The sequence below is a fragment of the Balaenoptera acutorostrata genome, chromosome 7, assembly GCF_949987535.1.
Source record: "Balaenoptera acutorostrata chromosome 7, mBalAcu1.1, whole genome shotgun sequence".
NCBI lineage: Eukaryota > Metazoa > Chordata > Mammalia > Artiodactyla > Balaenopteridae > Balaenoptera > Balaenoptera acutorostrata.
In genome coordinates, this window is record NC_080070.1 from 56599737 (window position 1) to 56618377 (window position 18641).

Here is an 18641-nt window from a genome sequence, read left to right on the forward strand (position 1 = left end):
AGCTGCTGACAGCTTCCCCTGTGTGAGGCCACATATGTCAACATCGAGATCCCAAACTTTGGGGAAACTTTATCCTTTACTGAAAACAATAAACCATGACGGCAATATTTTATGATGTGTTGATCATCCAGAGTGAAAACAACTTCTTTCTCAGGAAATAACAAAACAGGATGGTCTTAGAGAAGCGTGGTGGAGGATAGGAAGAGATACCATTGTTAGTCCAACCCCTGATTTATCTGGGTATCTTTAATCTCCGCTTTGTCCTTCACACGAGGATAAAATTCGTGGTCAGAGGTCATCATGAGTGTTTAAATTATTTTTACAGTATAATTTAATGGAAGGGAGCCCATTAGATCTCTAGAGTTCAGAGACCATCCCGTCTCCCCTCCCCACACCTATCACCATTGGCTGTTTGGCCATTGCAGGTCACTCAACCTGTTTCAGACACCATTTGTATGTCTTTGTATAAATCAGGGATCCCCATTTAGGGCTTTTACTCATTATACCACATTTCATATTCATAGATGCTGAAGCCCCCTCCCCCCAACCCCTCTGAACTCTGTAAACGCTTGGCCTACCAACCCCATCCTTTCCTGTTTAACTGTGGAGAAAACAGTAAACGTCAGTGTCTTAGTCACTACTGACTGCTGTGACAGAATACCATAGACTGGGGGACTTACACAACAAAGGTTTACTTCTCAGTTCTGGAAGCTGGAGGTCCAAGATCAGGATGCCAGCATGGTCAGGTCTTGGTGAGGGCCCTTTTCCTGTTTATGTCTTCACATGGCCTTCCTTGGAGTGTGCACACGGAGAGATCCTTTGTCCCCTCCTCTTTTTATAAGGACCTTAATCCCATCATGAAGCCCTCATCCTCCTGACCTAATATAATTCTAATTATCTCCCAAAGACTCTCTCTCCAAATACCATCACATTGGGGGTTAGGGTTTCAACCTCTGAGTTTTGGGGGACACAAAGATTCAGTCCATAGCAATGAGTATTTGAAAAACACAGATTAAGGGGTGAAGAAGAATTAGGTATATCTGCTTTAGCCTTAGTCTCTTAGCTGATTCATATATAACCCATAATGCACAACTGTCATAATTTCTAGTTATTGGAAAATAATAGGCTACCTACGTCCTTGATGCAGAAATGCGTTCAATATAATGTGAAGTTCATAAGATAGCTCACAATAATCTGGTACTAATGAAGCTAAATACCAGTTTAGAATTTAAAATCAAGAATAACAGCAACTGAAAATTTACAACTAAGTCACTGTAACACTGATGAACCTTTAGCTCAGTGTTGTCCAGAGAATTGCAGAATTCCAGCTCTCTGGATGTGCCAGTGGTTGTCGGGAGCATCCAAAGTTGTCAGGACTTCACTGGCAGCCATACTTCCTGATAGAGTACCTCATTTTCAACTCTAAGTAATTTACTAATTTTAGGTTATGAATACTAAAGTTTAGCATTGGTATTCTAAATACCAGTTCTTGACCCACTGAATCTGTTAGGAATAAGTAACCCCTTTTGTACGGGAAAGTCTGTGGTGTTTCATGTCAATTGCCAAGAGAATGTTGCTTTGGGATTGGGAATCCATTCTTTTTTTTTTTTTTTTTTGAGGAACAATTTCTCTATTTTATTTTACTATTTTTTTTCGACGTCATTGTTTTGTGTGTGTGTGTGTGTGTGTGTGTTAGTTTCTACTTTATAAGGAAGTGACTCTATTCTTGATCAGGAAGGAGCAGGCCTGTGGGGCCCTGGAGGACCTAGAGTTTATCATGAAGATTACCTTTATTTATCAAGGACTGTCTTTTCCATAGTTGCATCCTAACTTCTAGCATAGTCCTTGGCAATAACAAGTCCACAATAACTTTTTATGAATAATATGTAATAACATACATATCTGTTGAAACTGTAACTGTATATATCTGAATAGTATATACACAGCTGCCAAAACTATAATAAAATACTGCATATGTAGCACATTCTATAGAACTATCTTGACCTAAATTTTTTAACAGCCTTTTTTTTTTGCCAGTAAACTTACCTGGGGTTTAGCTGTAACTCATACATTCCTGCATAGCCCATTCAAAGCCCTAAAAATAACAGCCTCTTTTTTTTTAGAACAGGTAAATGTATGGATTTCCTTTTGATAGGCAGGCCCTGACCTACATATTCTCGATACAGACACAGCCGTTGCTCCCGCTCCAGCTCGGGAGGCTCTTCTGCTCTCCTTCCCCCCCCCGCCCCCCACCCCCAGCACTGCAGACATAGCACAGCGGAGGTGGAGGCGGCACCTTCTTTCAGTTTTCTCCACCTCCTCCAGGAGCTCCCCCCCACCACCTCCCCCCGAGTTCTGCCTCTCCGAAGCCTCATCCTCAGTGCAAGTAGGTGCCTCTGTGAAAGAAGAGATACAAAGGTTGTGAAGAGGAGAAAGAAAAGCCAAGCCTTTCACCCGCTGGAGACACCCTGAGGGCAACCTCTGGACCCCACCTTACTGTTGTGTTGCCCACCCCCGCCATTAACCAGTGCTAAAGACGCAGAGAAAACGATTCCCTTTTTGACGACCCCTCACCCCTTCTGCTAGAGCGCTTGTCACTTCTCCCAAGTCAGAGCTGCCTTCCTCTGCTTGGTTTCAGCCCCCATCCCAGCCTCTCCGTGGGCCTGGGAGCCTTGGGCCAGCCTGGTCTTCCCCCTCTGGGCTGGCCTTGCTGCCCCACGCTAGAGCTTGGTGAGTCTTGGGGACAGGACCCCTGTCCTGCTCCCTGGCCGCCTCCATAGGAAGTGTTGTGATTTCCACGGTGGCTGCATTCTTATCGGAAGCCCTGTTGTACAGAGTGGTTTGGCTCCGTAGCGCTTTTTGGCTTGTGATGAATTCAACAGGCTTTTGTGCAGCAGCCAGGGGACTAACCACCATGTAGAGAATTGTTTCTTTGGGGAAATATATTGTGAGTCCCAAACAGTTCTCAAACTGTTGGAACACAACTCCATTTTAGGTGCCAGTGTTTTATTTTTGTATTATGGAATTTTAGGGTGGTGAAAGGATAATGAGATCACTGCTGAGCTTTCAACTTGCCATTTGTACATAATGTGGCTTTCCTTCCTGAATCCTGGGCAGAAACGTATAACAACACAAATGCCTATCAATAAGAGAGTGGATGAATAATATTCTATTCACATAATAGTCACACAAGAGTTTGGATGAATCTTAGCGATATAACCTTAAGTGGGAAAAAAAAAATCTCAAAAGATTAGCTACAGCCCTATATCTTGTATAGAAATTTTTAAATAATTAAAATGTTTTATCATCTTTATAAGGACAATAAAATTATATTTAAAAGGAAGGTAGAGTGATGAACATGGTTCAGGATGGAGCTTACGGCAGGTGGGGGCAGGGGATGCTGGGTGATTGCATGGGGCCTGAGGATTCCACGTGGTTGTTTTTAAATAATCCAGCTCTTGTCTGGGGCGGTGAGCTCATGGGTGCTTATTATGTTAATATAAACAAAATTCTGTGCACTACATCCAAAGAGAGAAAAAAATAATACATTCTTTTTTCTTTCTGGTTTGAGGGATAAGCACTTCCATTACTATTGTCGAATAGAATCGAATAAGAATAAATGACAGTATCCGTTTTCTTAGTAAATAGCTCTATGAGAGAATCACTCCTTGACTTTGAAACCAATCTCAGTACGTCCAGTAGGTCAGCAGAAGCATGGCAGCACCTGCTGTGGGGAGAGGGGTCACGTAGCTAGTGAGATGGCCTGGCTGACCACTGGGCTTCGGTCTTTGCTGATCCTGCGTACGGAAGTTGCTTTAGGAGTCATCTGAGAGGAATTAACAGTCCTGTTAATTGCTCTGGCATCCAAGGGACAAGGTGGGAAGGGCACCAGACACAAATCCAGGTTGTGTCCTGGCTCTGTTCCTCTCTTCAAGGGCACCTAAGCAAGTGCCTTGCTTTGCAGTATGGTTTTCTCACCTGCAGAGTAGCCAATATCGCCCTATTTTATTGGGTTGATCACAACTCGTACGAAATAATAGGTGTAACATTGCAAACTGTCAGGCAGCTTATGTGAAGTTATTGCTGCAAGTAGACATACTTCCACAGTTTTTTTCTGTTTCCTTCATGTTTTATATGTATAAAATATCCACTTTGAGTGTCATTTAGAAATAATATTTTGTAAATGGTCATTTTACTCTGTAGTAGGCTGAATAACAAACATGAAAGATATTAGACCTTAATCCCTGAACCTGTAATTATACCTTATTTAGAAAATGGGTATTTTATGCAGATGGGATTAAGTTAAGGATCTTGAAATGGGGAGATTATCCTGGATTATCCAGGAGGGCCCTAAATGCAGTCATCAGTGTCCTTGTAAGAGTGAGCCAGAAGGAGATTTGATACAGAAGAGGAAAAGACAGCATGAAGACAGAGGCAGAAATGAGAGTGAAAAATGCCTTTAGCCACCAGAAGCTGGAAGAGGCAAGAAAGGGATTCTCCCCTAGAGGCTCCAGAGGGAGGGTAACCCTGCTGACATCTTAACTTCAACCCAATGAATCTGATTTCTGACTTCTGACTTAAGACGCTCAAAAGGATTAAACTTCTGTTGTTTTAAGCCACCTAGTTTGGGGTTATTTGTTACAGCATCCACAGCAAACTAATACATTCACATTAACATGTTTTTGAAAATTATATAATTTTCTAAAACACTCTCAAGGATGTCAAAGTTTCATAGTGTTATGAATCAGTTCAATAGCTTTGTCCTTTTTAATTTTAATGTAATAAAAATGAATATTTAAAATACTACATTTTTGAGGGCAGAAGTTATAGTTAGGCATTTTTCTGTCTCCCAATAATCAGCGCACTGCCTTGCACAGAGTCAATGCTCAGTAAATAGGAAAACTACTTTCATGCAAGAAAAAGGAGATGGCAATCAATCTGGGCATGTGTTATATGTCATATATGACATATATCTGTCATCGAGTTTTAATTGGCCTCAAGTTTGCAGCCCAAGTAAAGAACATCAGTGGATGAATGGAGTATTTCTTTTATTATTATTATTATTATTATTCACATCCTGCCAGTTTTGAGAAATGATTTGAAACCTCTTCCTGTAAGAGACACCTGGGGTATAAGACTGTAAAAGTAAGGACAGGAAAGCAGGTGCTGGTGGGCGAACTCTGACTTACAGAATGCTGAGCCAGTCCTCCACGCAAATCATTGTCATCTGTACTAGCTCCCGATATGAGATGCCCACCTCTCTTCCGAATGCTATCTGAACAAATAATCTTCCACAGGTACTCTAAATGAAGGTGTACCTGTAGTGATTACTTCCCACCTACTGCTTGCACTTTTTTGGTTGAAAAATCCAGTCAGAATGACTTCTTTAAAAGCAGTGCTTCTGAAACTTAAGTTTGTGTATGAATCACCCAGGGTTTGTGTTGAATTATAAATTCCGATTCATCAGGTTGGAAGTGGGGCCTGAGCTTCTTTCTGTAGGTGATGCTGATGCTGCTAGTTTATGGACCACACTTTGAACAGCAGGGCTCCATCCAGCATCTAGTGTGCCTGCCTCCAAGTGCCTCTCCCTGGGTGTCCTTCTTGTTTTGCTTTTTTGTGCCACTGCTTCAGGCAGCCAGCCTAGTTCTGCTGCATTTGCTTGGCAACATCGCCCCCTGCAGCCTCAGCAGCCTCCACCCTCAGGCTCCTGAACAACGTGCAGGGACATTTCCGTCCCTGTGGCTCCCACAGCGGGGAGCTGGCAGTCTGAAGCCCCCGTCAGAATAACATCACTCAGTGAAAAGAAGAGAGAAGCCGTTGAGATGCGAGTGAAATCGATGAGGGAGTCAGGGTTTAGAGAGACAGGGAATAGAAACGGTAGGAGGAAAGGGAGAGGGAAAAGAAGGAAAATTTTGTTGGAGGGCAACATATTTTATTTTTTTATTTTTTATTTTTTTAAACTTATTTATTTATTTATATATTTTTGGCTGTGTTGGGTCTTCGTTTCTGTGCGAGGGCTTTCTCTAGTTGCGGCAAGCGGGGGCCACTCTTCATCGCGGTGCGCAGGCCTCTCACTATTGTGGCCTCGTTGCGGAGCACAGGCTCCAGACGCGCAGGCTCAGTAGTTGTGGCTCACGGGCCCAGGCGCTCCGCGGCATGTGGGATCTTCCCAGACCAGGGCTCGAACCTGTGTCCCCTGCACTGGCAGGCAGATTCTCAACCACTGCGCCACCAGGGAAGCCCGTCAACATATTTTAAATGAGCTGCTTTCACTGCAGAAATTTCCAGTTAAGACCGTTTCCTGGAGTAGTTTCAAATTTAGTTTCTAGGTATCCTCTAATTTCTATAACAGCCAACTGCTTGTTTTGTTCATTCATCTACTGAAAATCTTTTGTAGCCCTCTGGACCCAGGCTGAAGACTTTAAAAAAAAGAAATCTATATACCGTCTAACTAAACTGAGGGCCTCTGAGAGATGGCCTAGTTAGATGGGGCCAGTCAGCGAGCCCAACCCTTGCTGTGACATTAGAATCACTGGGGAGGTTTGGAAAATTCCGCATACCTAGCCTGCACCTTGAACCAATTAAATCAGAACTTTGAGGTGGGTCCCAGTCTTTAGTATTCTTTTTTAATCTGTATTTTTTTCACGCTTCCCAAATGCTTCCCACGTGCAGCCAAGCACCACTCAGCCAGACCTTTATCTTCTAGCCGGTGAACTGAACTTACTTTAAATAAAACTCTTAAGAGATGTCCTTTATGTATTTGGGTTCCTTTTCATCTAAACCTTTGTCATGTTGAAAACTCTGCAGTATATTTTGGAAACACCGTCTTTTTCAATCCAGCAACTTCAGTTGAGCAGCTGATTAAATAGTCAAGCAGCTTTCTGAAGCCCCAGCAGCTTTTCATTTTCTTGGTCCAGTGGCTCCCCCTGCTGGCCTGTCCTAGGTAAAGCTCCCTGCTCTGCAGAATCTCACTGCAGGTTATGCTGCTCTAACCCAGAATCACACAGCACGTTAAAGCAGCGTTTCTAATCGCACATTCAACTTGTATGTCATTGGCCGTTGCCAAAAATGAAGTCCTAACACGCTAACCCCTTATCCGGTGGCACTTTAGGGAAGGCCTAAGGCGTGATGGAGGAAAGGAACTGTATATATGTGTGTGTGTATACACAGACATACATAATACACACACACCATATACATGCATATATTTTGCTTATCTTGCTACTAGAAAATATTCTGACATCAGCCATTGATAATGCTGGTTCCCTGCAAAATAACTGCCATTGATATATACTTTGGATAGAAAATGGGGAAGGAAAGCTTTCATCCATACCTTCTCTACCCCCTTTCATATATATACCCTTTTCCTTATCAACTCACTTCTCCCTATCTGCCCCATAAGTTATAATTACAGCCAAATATAAACAAAGGTAGAGGTAAATGCATGACCTCATCTTATGGCCCAAACTCTTGGTCATAGTGTTACATCAGACTTTCACTGCACACGACCCTTGTGTATAGGGAGACAGAAGTTGATCCTTATTATATCTGAATGCAAAATGTGGTGCAGCCCAACCCTTCGTCTGATGAAGCCTCATGAGGCTGTCTACTCCATTTTATACAGCTCTTGTCATTAGTATGCCCTTCTTTGTCTTTTACTAGTATCTTACCCCATTGGCCCTCAGCACAGCGTAAACCAGCCCCCCTCAGCATTGCAGTTACTTGATCTATGACGTCCCAAACTGTTTCTTTCTCAGGGGTAAACATTTCCTGTCCACCTCATGGGGCATGGGTCCACCACCCCCTGACCTTTCTGGGTACATCCCTTATTTATTTTTGTTCCTCTTCACAGTTAGCACCTGGTGCTGGTGCAGCAATCCAGATGGGCTCTGACTAGTGTATAGTATGATTCAAGGGTGAAATTGGTATTCCTTGTGTACTGCTGCATAACAATATTACTGCAAACTTAGTGACTGAATGCACACTTACCATCTCACAATTGCTGTGGGTCAGGAATCCAGGCCTGGCTTAGCTGGGTGCTCTGCTTCAGGGTCTTCCAGGGCTGCAGTCAAGGTGTCAGCTGGGCCTGCAGTCTTATGTGAGGGTCTCCTGGGGAAGGCTTTGCTCCCACGCTCATGTGGTTGTAGACAACATTCAGCTTCTGGCAGGCTGCTGGACAGAGGGCCTCAGGTCCCTGCTGGCTGTTGGCTGAGGCTGCCTTGAGTTCCATGTCCTGCAGCCCTCCTCATGTGACTGCTTGCTTCCTCAAAGCCAGCGAGGGAGAGAGTCTCCTAGCAAAATGGGAGTCAGCAGCTCACACAATGTAATCACAGAAGTGGCATCTCATCACTTTGTCTGTATTCTGTTGGTGAGAAGCAAGTCACTGGTCCCATCCACACTCAAGGGGAAGGGCATGAGCACCAGGAGTTTAAGGGGCCACCTTCAAGTCAGCCCACCCCCATCTCCTTTCATTTCCACTGGATGGTCTCATGGAATTTGCACTCAGCTAAAAGCCTTGGATCTTTTTTTATACAAATTGTTGCCTTCCAGGTCTTCCCATCTTGAACAATTAATTAGTAGAACCTAAATACTGGACTTTATTGCTATTGGGTTTCCCTGTTAGGTTCAGCCAGTTGTTCCTACCTGATTAAATATTTTTTAATAGAAGGGATATTACATATCACTTCTATTTTGTGTCACCTGAGAATGTAAGATATTTTTCTATGTCTTCCTTTAAGTCACTGATGAAAATGCCAGAAAGGTTGGTATTGGTACCGTGTGTGTGTGTGTGTGTGTGTGTGTGTGTGTGTGTGTTGGACTAGAGAGAGAGAATTAAAAAAAAAAAAAAAGCCTTGCTCCTAATGCTTAGAATCTCCTTCTAGAGACTGGTTAGTTGGCTGTGAATCATTTAACACCATCTGAGCCACATTCTCTGATCCTCCTGGGAGCATAATAGCACAGCTCTTAAGAACATAGTCTCTCTAATCAAACCAACCTGATTTTGAATCCCAGCTCCACCCACTTGACAAATTATTTTTCTAGAGAGCGCACAAGCAGGGTAGGAGTTAGGAAGTTCTGCTTTCTCCCTGGCTCATCTTTGAAGTTTACACCAGAGCAGAGTGTGTAACATCCAAGCTGAGTTCTGCTGAGCTTCTTCACAAGTTTCATTTCGGACTTCTCACCGAGGAACCAGAAAAAAATCTTCGAGAACCTAAAGTAGTACAGCTGTGAAGCAATCATGATTTGAGAGACGTTGTATGTGTGGACTTTCAGAGTGTCAGTTTCAAAATCATGAAAGTTATTTGGTTGTTCTCCATTTCCTTAGAGCCATTGCTAAGTCAGTTTGAAATCGTCAACACTACAGTAGAACTCCCAGCTCGGAAAACAGAAAACTCCAAGCTGGGAACCCAGCACGTTCCATCCCCATCACTTCTTTAGTATAGACTTGTGTGAGCTGGGTTTATCCACACTCGATAGGCCAGAATCCCCCTGCGCTAGAGTATCTGTTAGAGACCTCCCTGACTTCTGGACCCAGGAAAGCTATTAGGAGTCCTTGTTCTACTTCAACCACAGGCGTTGTTCAAGGAAAGCCCAGGGACCCATTTTTAGCAGCCCTGGGGCCTGTGCAAAAGCAAAGACTAGCGAATGTGAGAATTAGTGGAACTATTAATAATTTGGAAGGACAAGTCAATGTTTCTGACAGACACTAATTCTTGAACTCTGAGCTCTGGAAGTTTAGAATTCACTTTTCTTCTGTTATTTGGTGTTTCAGCAGAGAGGCCCTCTTTTTCTCAGCGTCTTCCTCTGCCCATCATAGAGGCTGACATGATGGGTGGGGTTTATGCTGTACCTGTGAGCACATAGGTAAGACCAGAAGAGTAAGTTTGAGGTCATTAAATTATAGTTCCTCAGAGTCAGATAGTATAAACCACTACTGAGAAGGTGAGATAGTCCCTTGTTTTTCTTTTTTTTTTTTTGTCACACTGTACACTTTTTTATTTTTTAGAGAAACAAAGTGAACAGTTTTATTTATGACACTATTTACAGTCACCTTTCAGCACGTCAATATTCTAAGATAGTATATAATGATTTACATAATTTCTCTCTGTATAACATCATAATTTGCTTCAAAAATTTTGCTTCCAGAAGAAAATTCTTATTACTTAACATATAATCCCTATAATATTTATTGTAAAAAAGCCAATTCTACTATTAGTAATAGAGTAATAAAGTCAGTAATATGTCTGTGTAATAATATGCAGTGAATAACAGTTTATCTTGTCATCAACTTAATAAAGTCCAAATATTCCCAAAGCAACCGGAATTTTGAGAATTACAGAGTCTGGATATCAATGCTTGCAATTACCCAGGTGTCCACTAGAAAGCTGGTACAAACTGGCACTAACATTTTTAAGTGACTTTGGGAATCACTTTTACATATAAAAAATTCAATTAAAAAAATCAAAGAAAAATATATGGTATTCCAAGCATTGTTCCTTATAATATTTCAACTTTTTGCATTGATTAAAATACAATCTGAGACAGAGTAAAACTGTGTTCAACAATTTCCAGAAGTACATATAGTATCCATACATATGAAAAGACCCACCTCAATAAAACAAAATAATATTTAATATTTCAAACATTCAGAAGCATATGAATGCATTAGAAAAGGTCTTTAAAAGCTACATAATAAACCAGTAGTTAACCCAGGAGAGGGATCTAGGTTTGAGTAAGGTCAAAGGTGAATTTTTAATTTCTGTTGATTTTTTTTTTCAAAGATCAAATATATATATATATATTTTTTAAGACTGTAAATATGGTCTATTTTTGCTTCTTTCCAATAGAATACATTTGATCACTTTTTTTTTTATACAGCAGGTTCTTATTAGTCATCAATTTTATACACATCAGTGTATACACGTCAATCCCAATCGCCCAATTCATCACACCACCACCACCACCACCCACCCCGCGGCTTTCCCCCCTTGGTGTCCATACATTTGTTCTCTACATCTGTGTCTCACCTTCTGCCCTGAAAACCAGTTCATCTGTACCATTTTTCTAGGTTCCACATATATGCGTTAATATACAATATTTGTTTTTCTCTTTCTGACTTACGTCACTCTGTATGACAGTCTGTAGATCCATCTACATCTCAACAAATGACCCAATTTTGTTCCTTTTTATGGCTGAGTAATAGTCCATTGTATATATGTACCACATCTTCTTTATCCATTCGTCTGTCAATGGACATTTAGGTTGCTTCCGTGTCTTGGCTATTGTAAATAGTGCTGCAATGAACATTGGGGTGCATGTGTCTTTTTGAATTATGGTTTTCTCTGGGTATATGCCCAGTAGTGGGATTGCTGGATCATATGGTAATTCTATTTTTAGTTTTTTAAGGAACCTCCATGCTGTTCTCCATAGTGGCTGTATCAGTTTACATTCCCACCAACAGTGCAAGAGGGTTCCCTTTTCTCCACACCCTCTCCAGCATTTGTTGTTTGTAGATTTTCTGAGGATGCCCATTCTAACTGGTGTGAGGTGATACCTCATTGTAGTTTTGATTTGCATTTCTCTAATAATTAGTGATGTTGAGCAGCTTTTCCTGTGCTTCTTGGCCATCTGTATGTCTTCTTTAGAGAAATGTCTATTTAGGTCTTCTGCCCATTTTTGGATTGGGTTGTTTGTTTTTTTAATATCGAGTTGCATGAGCTGTTTATATAGTTTGGAGATTAATCCTTTGTCCGTTGATTTGTTTGCAAATATTTTCTCCCATTCTGAGGGTTGTCTTTTCGTCCTGTTTATGGTTTCCTTTGCTGTGCAAAAGCTTTGAAGTTTCATTAGGTCCCACTTGTTTATTTTTGTTTTTATTTCCATTACTCTAGGAGGTGGATCAGAAAAGATCTTGCTGTGATTTATGTCAGAGAGTGTTCTTCCTATGTTTTCCTCTAAGAGTTTTATAGTGTCCAGTTTTACATTTAGGTCTCTAATCCATTTTGAGTTTATTTTTGTTTATTGTGTTAGGGAGTATTCTAATTTCATTCTTTTACATGTAGCTGTCCAGTTTTCCCAGCACCACTTATTGAAGAGATTGTCTTTTCTCCATTGTATATCCTTGCCTCCTTTGTCATAGATTAGTTGACCATAGGTGCATGGATTTACCTCTGGGCTTTCTATCTTGTTCCATTGATCTATGTTTCTGTTTTTGTGCCAGTACCATATTGTCTTGATTACTGTAGCTTTGTAGTATAGTCTGAAGTCAGGGAGCCTGATTCCTCCAGCTCCATTTTTCGTTCTCAAGATTGCTTTGGCTATTCGGGGTCTTTTGTGTTTCCATACAAATTGTGAAATTTTTTGTTCTAGTTCTGTGAAAAATGCCAGTGGTAGTTTGATAGGGATTGCATTGAATCTGTAGATTGCTTTGGGTAGTATAGTCATTTTCACAATATTGATTCTTCCAATCCAAGAACATGGTATATCTCTCCATCTGTTGATATCATCTTTAATTTCTTTCATCAGTGTCTTATAGTTTTCTGCATACAGGTCTTTTGTCTCCCTAAGTAGGTTTATTCCTAGTTATTTTATTCTTTTTGTTGCAGTGGTAAATGGGAGTGTTTCCTTAATTTCTCTTTCAGATATTTCATCATTAGTGTATAGGAATGCAAGAGATTTCTGTGCATTAACTTTGTATCCTGCAACTTTACCAAATTCATTGATAAGCTCTAGTAGTTTTCTGGTGGAATCTTTAGGATTCTCTATGTATAGTATCATGTCATCTGCAAACAGTGACAGTTTTACTTCTTCTTTTCCAATTTGTATTCCTTTTGTTTCTTTTTCTTCTCTGATTGCCGAGGCTAGGACTTCCAAAACTATGTTGAATAATAGTGGTGAGAGTGGACATCCTTGTCTTGTTCCTGATCTTAGAGGAAATGGTTTCAGTTTTTCACCATTGAGAATGATGTTTGTTGTGGGTTTGTCATATATGGCCTTTATTATGTTGAGATAGGTTCCCTCTATGCCCACTTTCTGGAGAGTTTTTATCATAAATGGGTGTTGAATTTTGTCATAACCTTTTTCTGCATCTATTGAGATGATCATATGGTTTTTATTCTTCAATTTGTTAATATTGTGTATCACATTGATTGATTTGCATATACTGAAGAATCCTTGCATCCCAGGGATAAATCCCACCTGATCATGGTGTATGATCCTTTTAATGTGTTGTTGGATTCTGTTTGCTAGTATTTTGTTGAGGATTTTTGCATCTATATTCATCAGTGATATTGGTCTGTAATTTTCTTTTTTTGTAGTATCTTTGTCTGGTTTTGGTATCAGGGTGATGGTGGCCTCATAGAATGAGTTTGGGAGTGTTCCTTCTTCCGAAATATTTTGGACAAGTTTGAGAAGGATGGGTGTTAGCTCTTCTCTAAAAGTTAGATAGAATTCACCTGTGAAGCCATCTGGTCCTGGACTTTTGTTTGTTGGAAGATTTTTAATCACAGTTTCAATTTCATTACTTGTGATTGGTGTGTTCATATTTTCTGTTTCTTCCTGGTTCAGTCTTGGAAGGTTATACCTTTCTAAGAATTTGTCCATTTCTTCCAGGTTTTCCATTTTATTAGCATAGAGTTGCTTGTAGTAGTCCCTTAGGATGCTTTGTATTTCTGCGGTGTCTGTTGTAACTTCTCCTTTTTCTTATCTAATTTTATTGATTTGAGTCCTCTCCCTCTTTTTCTTGATGAGTCTGGCTAATGGTTTATCAATTTTTTTTATCTTCTCAAAGAACCAGCTTTTAGTTTTATTGATCTTTGCTATTGTGTTCTTTGTTTCTATTTCATTTAGTTCTGCTCTGATCTTTATGCTTTCTTTCCTTCTACTAACTTTGGGTTTTGTTTGAGGGAGGGAGTGAAAGCACGTCCTTCTACTCTGCCATCTTGGTTCAGGCTCCCATTGTTTTTCTTAACAGATGCTAAAAGTCCAGGAAATCACAGAGACACCCTTTGGGAACTGTATACATGTGAATATAGGGAAGTGAGACCATTTTGTAGCTGCTATTTTGGTATTTGCTTTCTACAAGTGTATATACGCTAAATGTTTTTCTTGATCTTAACTCCCTCTCCCAGGATCCATATCTGTATTTCCACCTGTCCTTTAAAGTCCCTTTGTCTTGACCTGCAGGCATTTCTAACATTTAATAGGCCCAGAACTAAACTCATTGCCCTCAGCCCCCAAACTTGCACTCTTGATTTCAGCTTTCTTGTTCCCTATTGACTGGCTCTTAAACAGTAAGAAATGCATTTTACATCATGACTCACAATGCACACATACATATGTACATGCACAGATATAACTTGAATAAAAGTTGAATAAAATGTTGCTTCATAAAAACAACATGAATCTTTACCGTGTCTGTTACCCTCTGACATCTTCTCTTGGATTTCATCTTTTGAAAAATGCTGATATCAACACTAAATGAAATTTACAATCCTCCAGTGGGTCATGTGACCTGCAGTTTGTGAAAACTTGAAAGAGAGATAAAATACAGTCTTCATGCATTCAGTATCTGGCCCTACCCTCCCATCCCATAACCCAGCCAACAATAAAGCCCACCAAACTTCACACTGTTACCCAGACACACCATTCATTCATTCCTTCATTCATTCAACATTTACTGTGTGCATGTTTGGTACCAGGCACATGGTAGGCACTAGGGATCCAGAGATAAATGTCATGGTCTCTACACGGAGGTCCATGGTCCGGTGGAGAGACAGATGAGTGATCTAACACTTATGAGGCAGTGGGTGGTCCTATAATGGAAATCTGCACAAAGCCCTCAGAGAACACAGAGATCACAGCAGGTAACTTGGACCAGAGAGTCCAGGAAGTCTTTCAGGAAAAGGTGACCCATGAAGCTAGAAACAGAGGTAGGAGTTAACCTGGCCAGTGGAGACAGGGCATTCCAGAAGAGGAAACCGCCTTGGGAAGGCATGGGGGCAGGAGCATCATGAGAACTTAAACAGTGGAGATTATTTTGATACAGCCTTTCCTTATAACCAGAATACTCAGCTGTCCCTCCCCTCGGCCCCCCCCCGCCACTTTCTTTACTTGGCCAACCATCACTCTGTGTTCCCTCTCCCACTGAAAGATCCTCTCCCTGGCAGCTTTTCCCCGCCCCCAGGTAGCCTCAAGCACACCCTGCTTTAGGCTCTTGCCTCCTTCTCCTCACGCTTCTGAGAGAGCTCTTCTTATGTCGAAGGCCGCTCATCACCGCCCCACTCCTCTGTCTCACCAGGGTAGGAGCGAGCGCCTCAAGGCAGAGCCCAGTCTCATCCTGCTGTCTTCTGTGATGAACACAGTAAATGTTAACTGAGTGCAGAGATGAACCAACAAAGGGACAGGGAGACATACAAGCCACGGGCACAGGTTTAAGGCAAAGCAGCTTAAATGAACACATAGAGGACTTTTTCGCATATTACAGCATGTTGTTTCAAGACTGAGGGTGACCTCAGATATTAGAAGCCTGCTTATTTACAGATATGGGGACCACACTTTAAATGTTGAGGCACACATTTTACATGTTGAGATGTAATTATCTTCTGCACTGTTTTTTTTTTTTTTTTCAAAAGATTATTTTTGACTTTTAGAGAGTACCTCTTTTTCCTTCTAACTTCAAAGTATCTTGGTAGTGGAATTTCTTAGTTATTTATACAAAGGAAAATCTGACATCAGAGGCAATACACACCCACTTTCCCTAGTGCACAAGTAGCCTATCATCTCTAACCATACATTTAACCCAAATTGCCTTTCCCAAAAAGGCTTTTACAGGAAGCAGCATTGACTTCTAATGCTTCTTTTCCTTTGCCTACTTTCTATTTGCTGTGCAAATGGCCTAGGAGTTGTTGACAGGAGAATAATTTGAGGTGTGGAATCTCATCAGTCAATGCTATAATAACTCAAAAAAAGTCATGTATTTTTTTCTTTGTAGGTAATTTTTATGGGATGGCCATAATATTTGATAGTCACTTTGAAACAGAGCACTGGATCTGGATGAGGATAGTGCCTGTGAAAAAGCTTTGTTAACATAAACATTGTAGAAACAGGTACAGTCAGGGTATCAATCATACCTTTATTAGGAGTGAGAGAACGAGTTTCACGTTCTGGCTGGACTTTTCATTGTTTATAAAACCTTAGAGGGTCTATTTCATATGTGATGGATTGGTCATGATCAAGATGTGATTTTGAGCTGAGAGTTTCTCCCTTTAGTTGCTAAAGTTTAATACTGTCAAGCCCCTTTGTCCTTCATGCAGAATTCAGTGGGAGCTCAAAAGAGGAGCATCCCACAGATGGGCTGTGTGCTGCCCGCACACCTGACTGTCTCCCTCTCTTGAAATAATGATCAGAATTAGTGGAAAGAAAGGAGGACATGCCTTTTGCAGAGACACTGTTGTCACAGTTGTTTATGTCAGGCTTGTCTTTGTCTCTTTTCCTATCTTACAACTCTTGGAGCCCTCTCTCACCTATCGCCTTCCATCCCCACCCAGCCCATCAATAGTGTGACCTTGTTTGTGTAGATCTGCCCGTTAATGTTAGTGTTAATTAGTGCTTGCAAGAACTGTATTGTCTGATCCCCTGAACACTGTGATCACACCCAGTGTTTCAGTGAGTTCCGTGTTTCAGTGAGGAACGCAATACATGTGTTTAACCCTGATTTGCCAGAGCAGGAAGCAGTGAGTGAGTCACTTGCTGTATGTGTGCCCCGCCTTGCCTTCACAACCCTGTACCCGCTAGGAAGTCTATGCATAAAGAGCCAGAGCTCTGTATTTCCTTATTGCCTAGTAGTACCTGCTAATCCTCAGAGATGAGTGAATAGGCGTCATTTCCCCCCATGATGTCTGCCATTCCTCCAGTTTTGCCAGCTTCTGGCTTTATCTCTTCCCCTTTCTAACTCATTTGACTGTCTTATTGGTCCATCGTAGTTTGAGTTACAGCATTTGGCACTGACCCCCAGATCAGGGAATCCCTATGGAAAAAGTGGGTGGGCTGGATTCTCCTCCATTGCCAGCACCTCCTTGACCTGACCCCATGTTCTATGGGTGCTTTGAATAGTATCTGATCCTTACATAGTGCTTACTGCATACCGGGTAGTATTATCCCACAGATGAAAAAGGTGCTGTTATCATCACCCCTAGTTTACAAAGGAGGAAGTTGAAGCTCGATGAAGCCCCATGGCTAGTAAGTAGGGGATCAGAGGAGTCTCTTTCCATGATCTGGGCTCCTAAACCTCTCGTCTCCACTGTCCTCCATCAGTGATTTACCATGATCATTGAGTGTCATAGCAACGGATGGTGGAACTGAAAATTCGAATAAAGTGTGCTCGTTATACATGAAACGGAATTGCCTTTTAATGCCTTTCACCAGATCAAACATTGTGGGGATAGAAAAGTAGATGCGGAAAGAAGCTGGAAGTGTGGATACAGAAAGACAGTGTAGGGAGAACAGTATTTGGGGATGAGGAAACTATATATATCATGTGACTAAAGATGTTAACTCTAACAAATAGTATGGCCAGTGAAGAATGTGAGCATCCCAAGCTGTCTGTTCTGCTTCTTTGAAACATTCTGATGCCCAGACAGAGGATGTGGAGGAAGAAATGGCAGAATTCTTAGAACTGTTAAATGATGACACGTCTGATACTAGAGTGAAGGACAAAAGCTCATGAAAGGATCATGAGGGACACTTACATACTTTATTCAGTTCCATGAAGATGACAGCTCATTCTTTGAGTCGTAAGCCTACTTACTAAGTTTGGAGTTGATAAAATGCAGCAGATTTAACTTGTCTTGCCGCATTCAGCTGCATTTGTTAAAACACAGACATTCGACTTGGGTGGCTCTTTAGCTGGGTTTGTTTTACTGAAATAAAATCCCTGGCACACGATAATGGAAAAAAAAAAAATCCAGAGTTTCATCATATGCAGTGTACTGTTTTCTGCACTGGAGAATCTTGAGTGCTTTGGAAGTAATAAGTCTGTTTCCACAATTTCCTGCTCTCCACTAGGTTCTTGGAACGCCAAATGAGGACACGTGGCCTGGAGTTCATTCTTTACCACATTTTAAGCCAGGTATGTTTCACTAATTACAAATGACTGAGTGCTTCCGATATGCAAAGGGTGAATATATAAATATTCCCCCTCAAGCTAATATATTACCTGGGAGAATTCTGGTTACTTTTGCCATTGTGTATTCGACCTCTTATTGGAGTTGTCCTTTGGTTTTCACAGTTTATTTTTCAGCAAAGATAGACTGAATGACATCCCTCGTGAGAGTTTTTCACCCTATGTTCTTCGTTTGATTTGACTGACTAATCTTGAAGTAACCTTCCATTTTGTCATCAGTTAGACTAGCATCCATGTCTATAAAGACAAACTTTAAATCAAGCTACTATAATCCATCTGTGTGACTTCTAGTAATAGTACTAGGGAAAGTATTACATTGTAAAAAGGAACAATCATATTTTTATTTATTTTTTTAAAATCTAGTAATACATGGTCAATTAATTTGAGTTTAAACATATAAAATGTTCTGTATGTTCAACATTCAATCTTTTTTAATGTTAAATATTTAAACCCCTAAACC

The 18641-nt window shown here is 41.0% G+C and overlaps 1 protein-coding gene across 4 annotated transcripts in view; it reads left to right on the forward strand.

Annotated features, from left to right (window-relative positions):
* CDK14 (cyclin dependent kinase 14) overlaps positions 1–18641 on the forward strand; it is a 575870-nt gene that overhangs the window by 417815 nt on the left and 139414 nt on the right. For all 4 annotated transcript variants that reach the window (XM_057550063.1, XM_007195799.3, XM_057550065.1 and 1 more), the window contains one exon: positions 18064–18127. In XM_057550063.1, coding sequence (XP_057406046.1) covers positions 18064–18127 — 64 coding nt within the window. The remainder of the gene's footprint in view (positions 1–18063; positions 18128–18641) is intronic.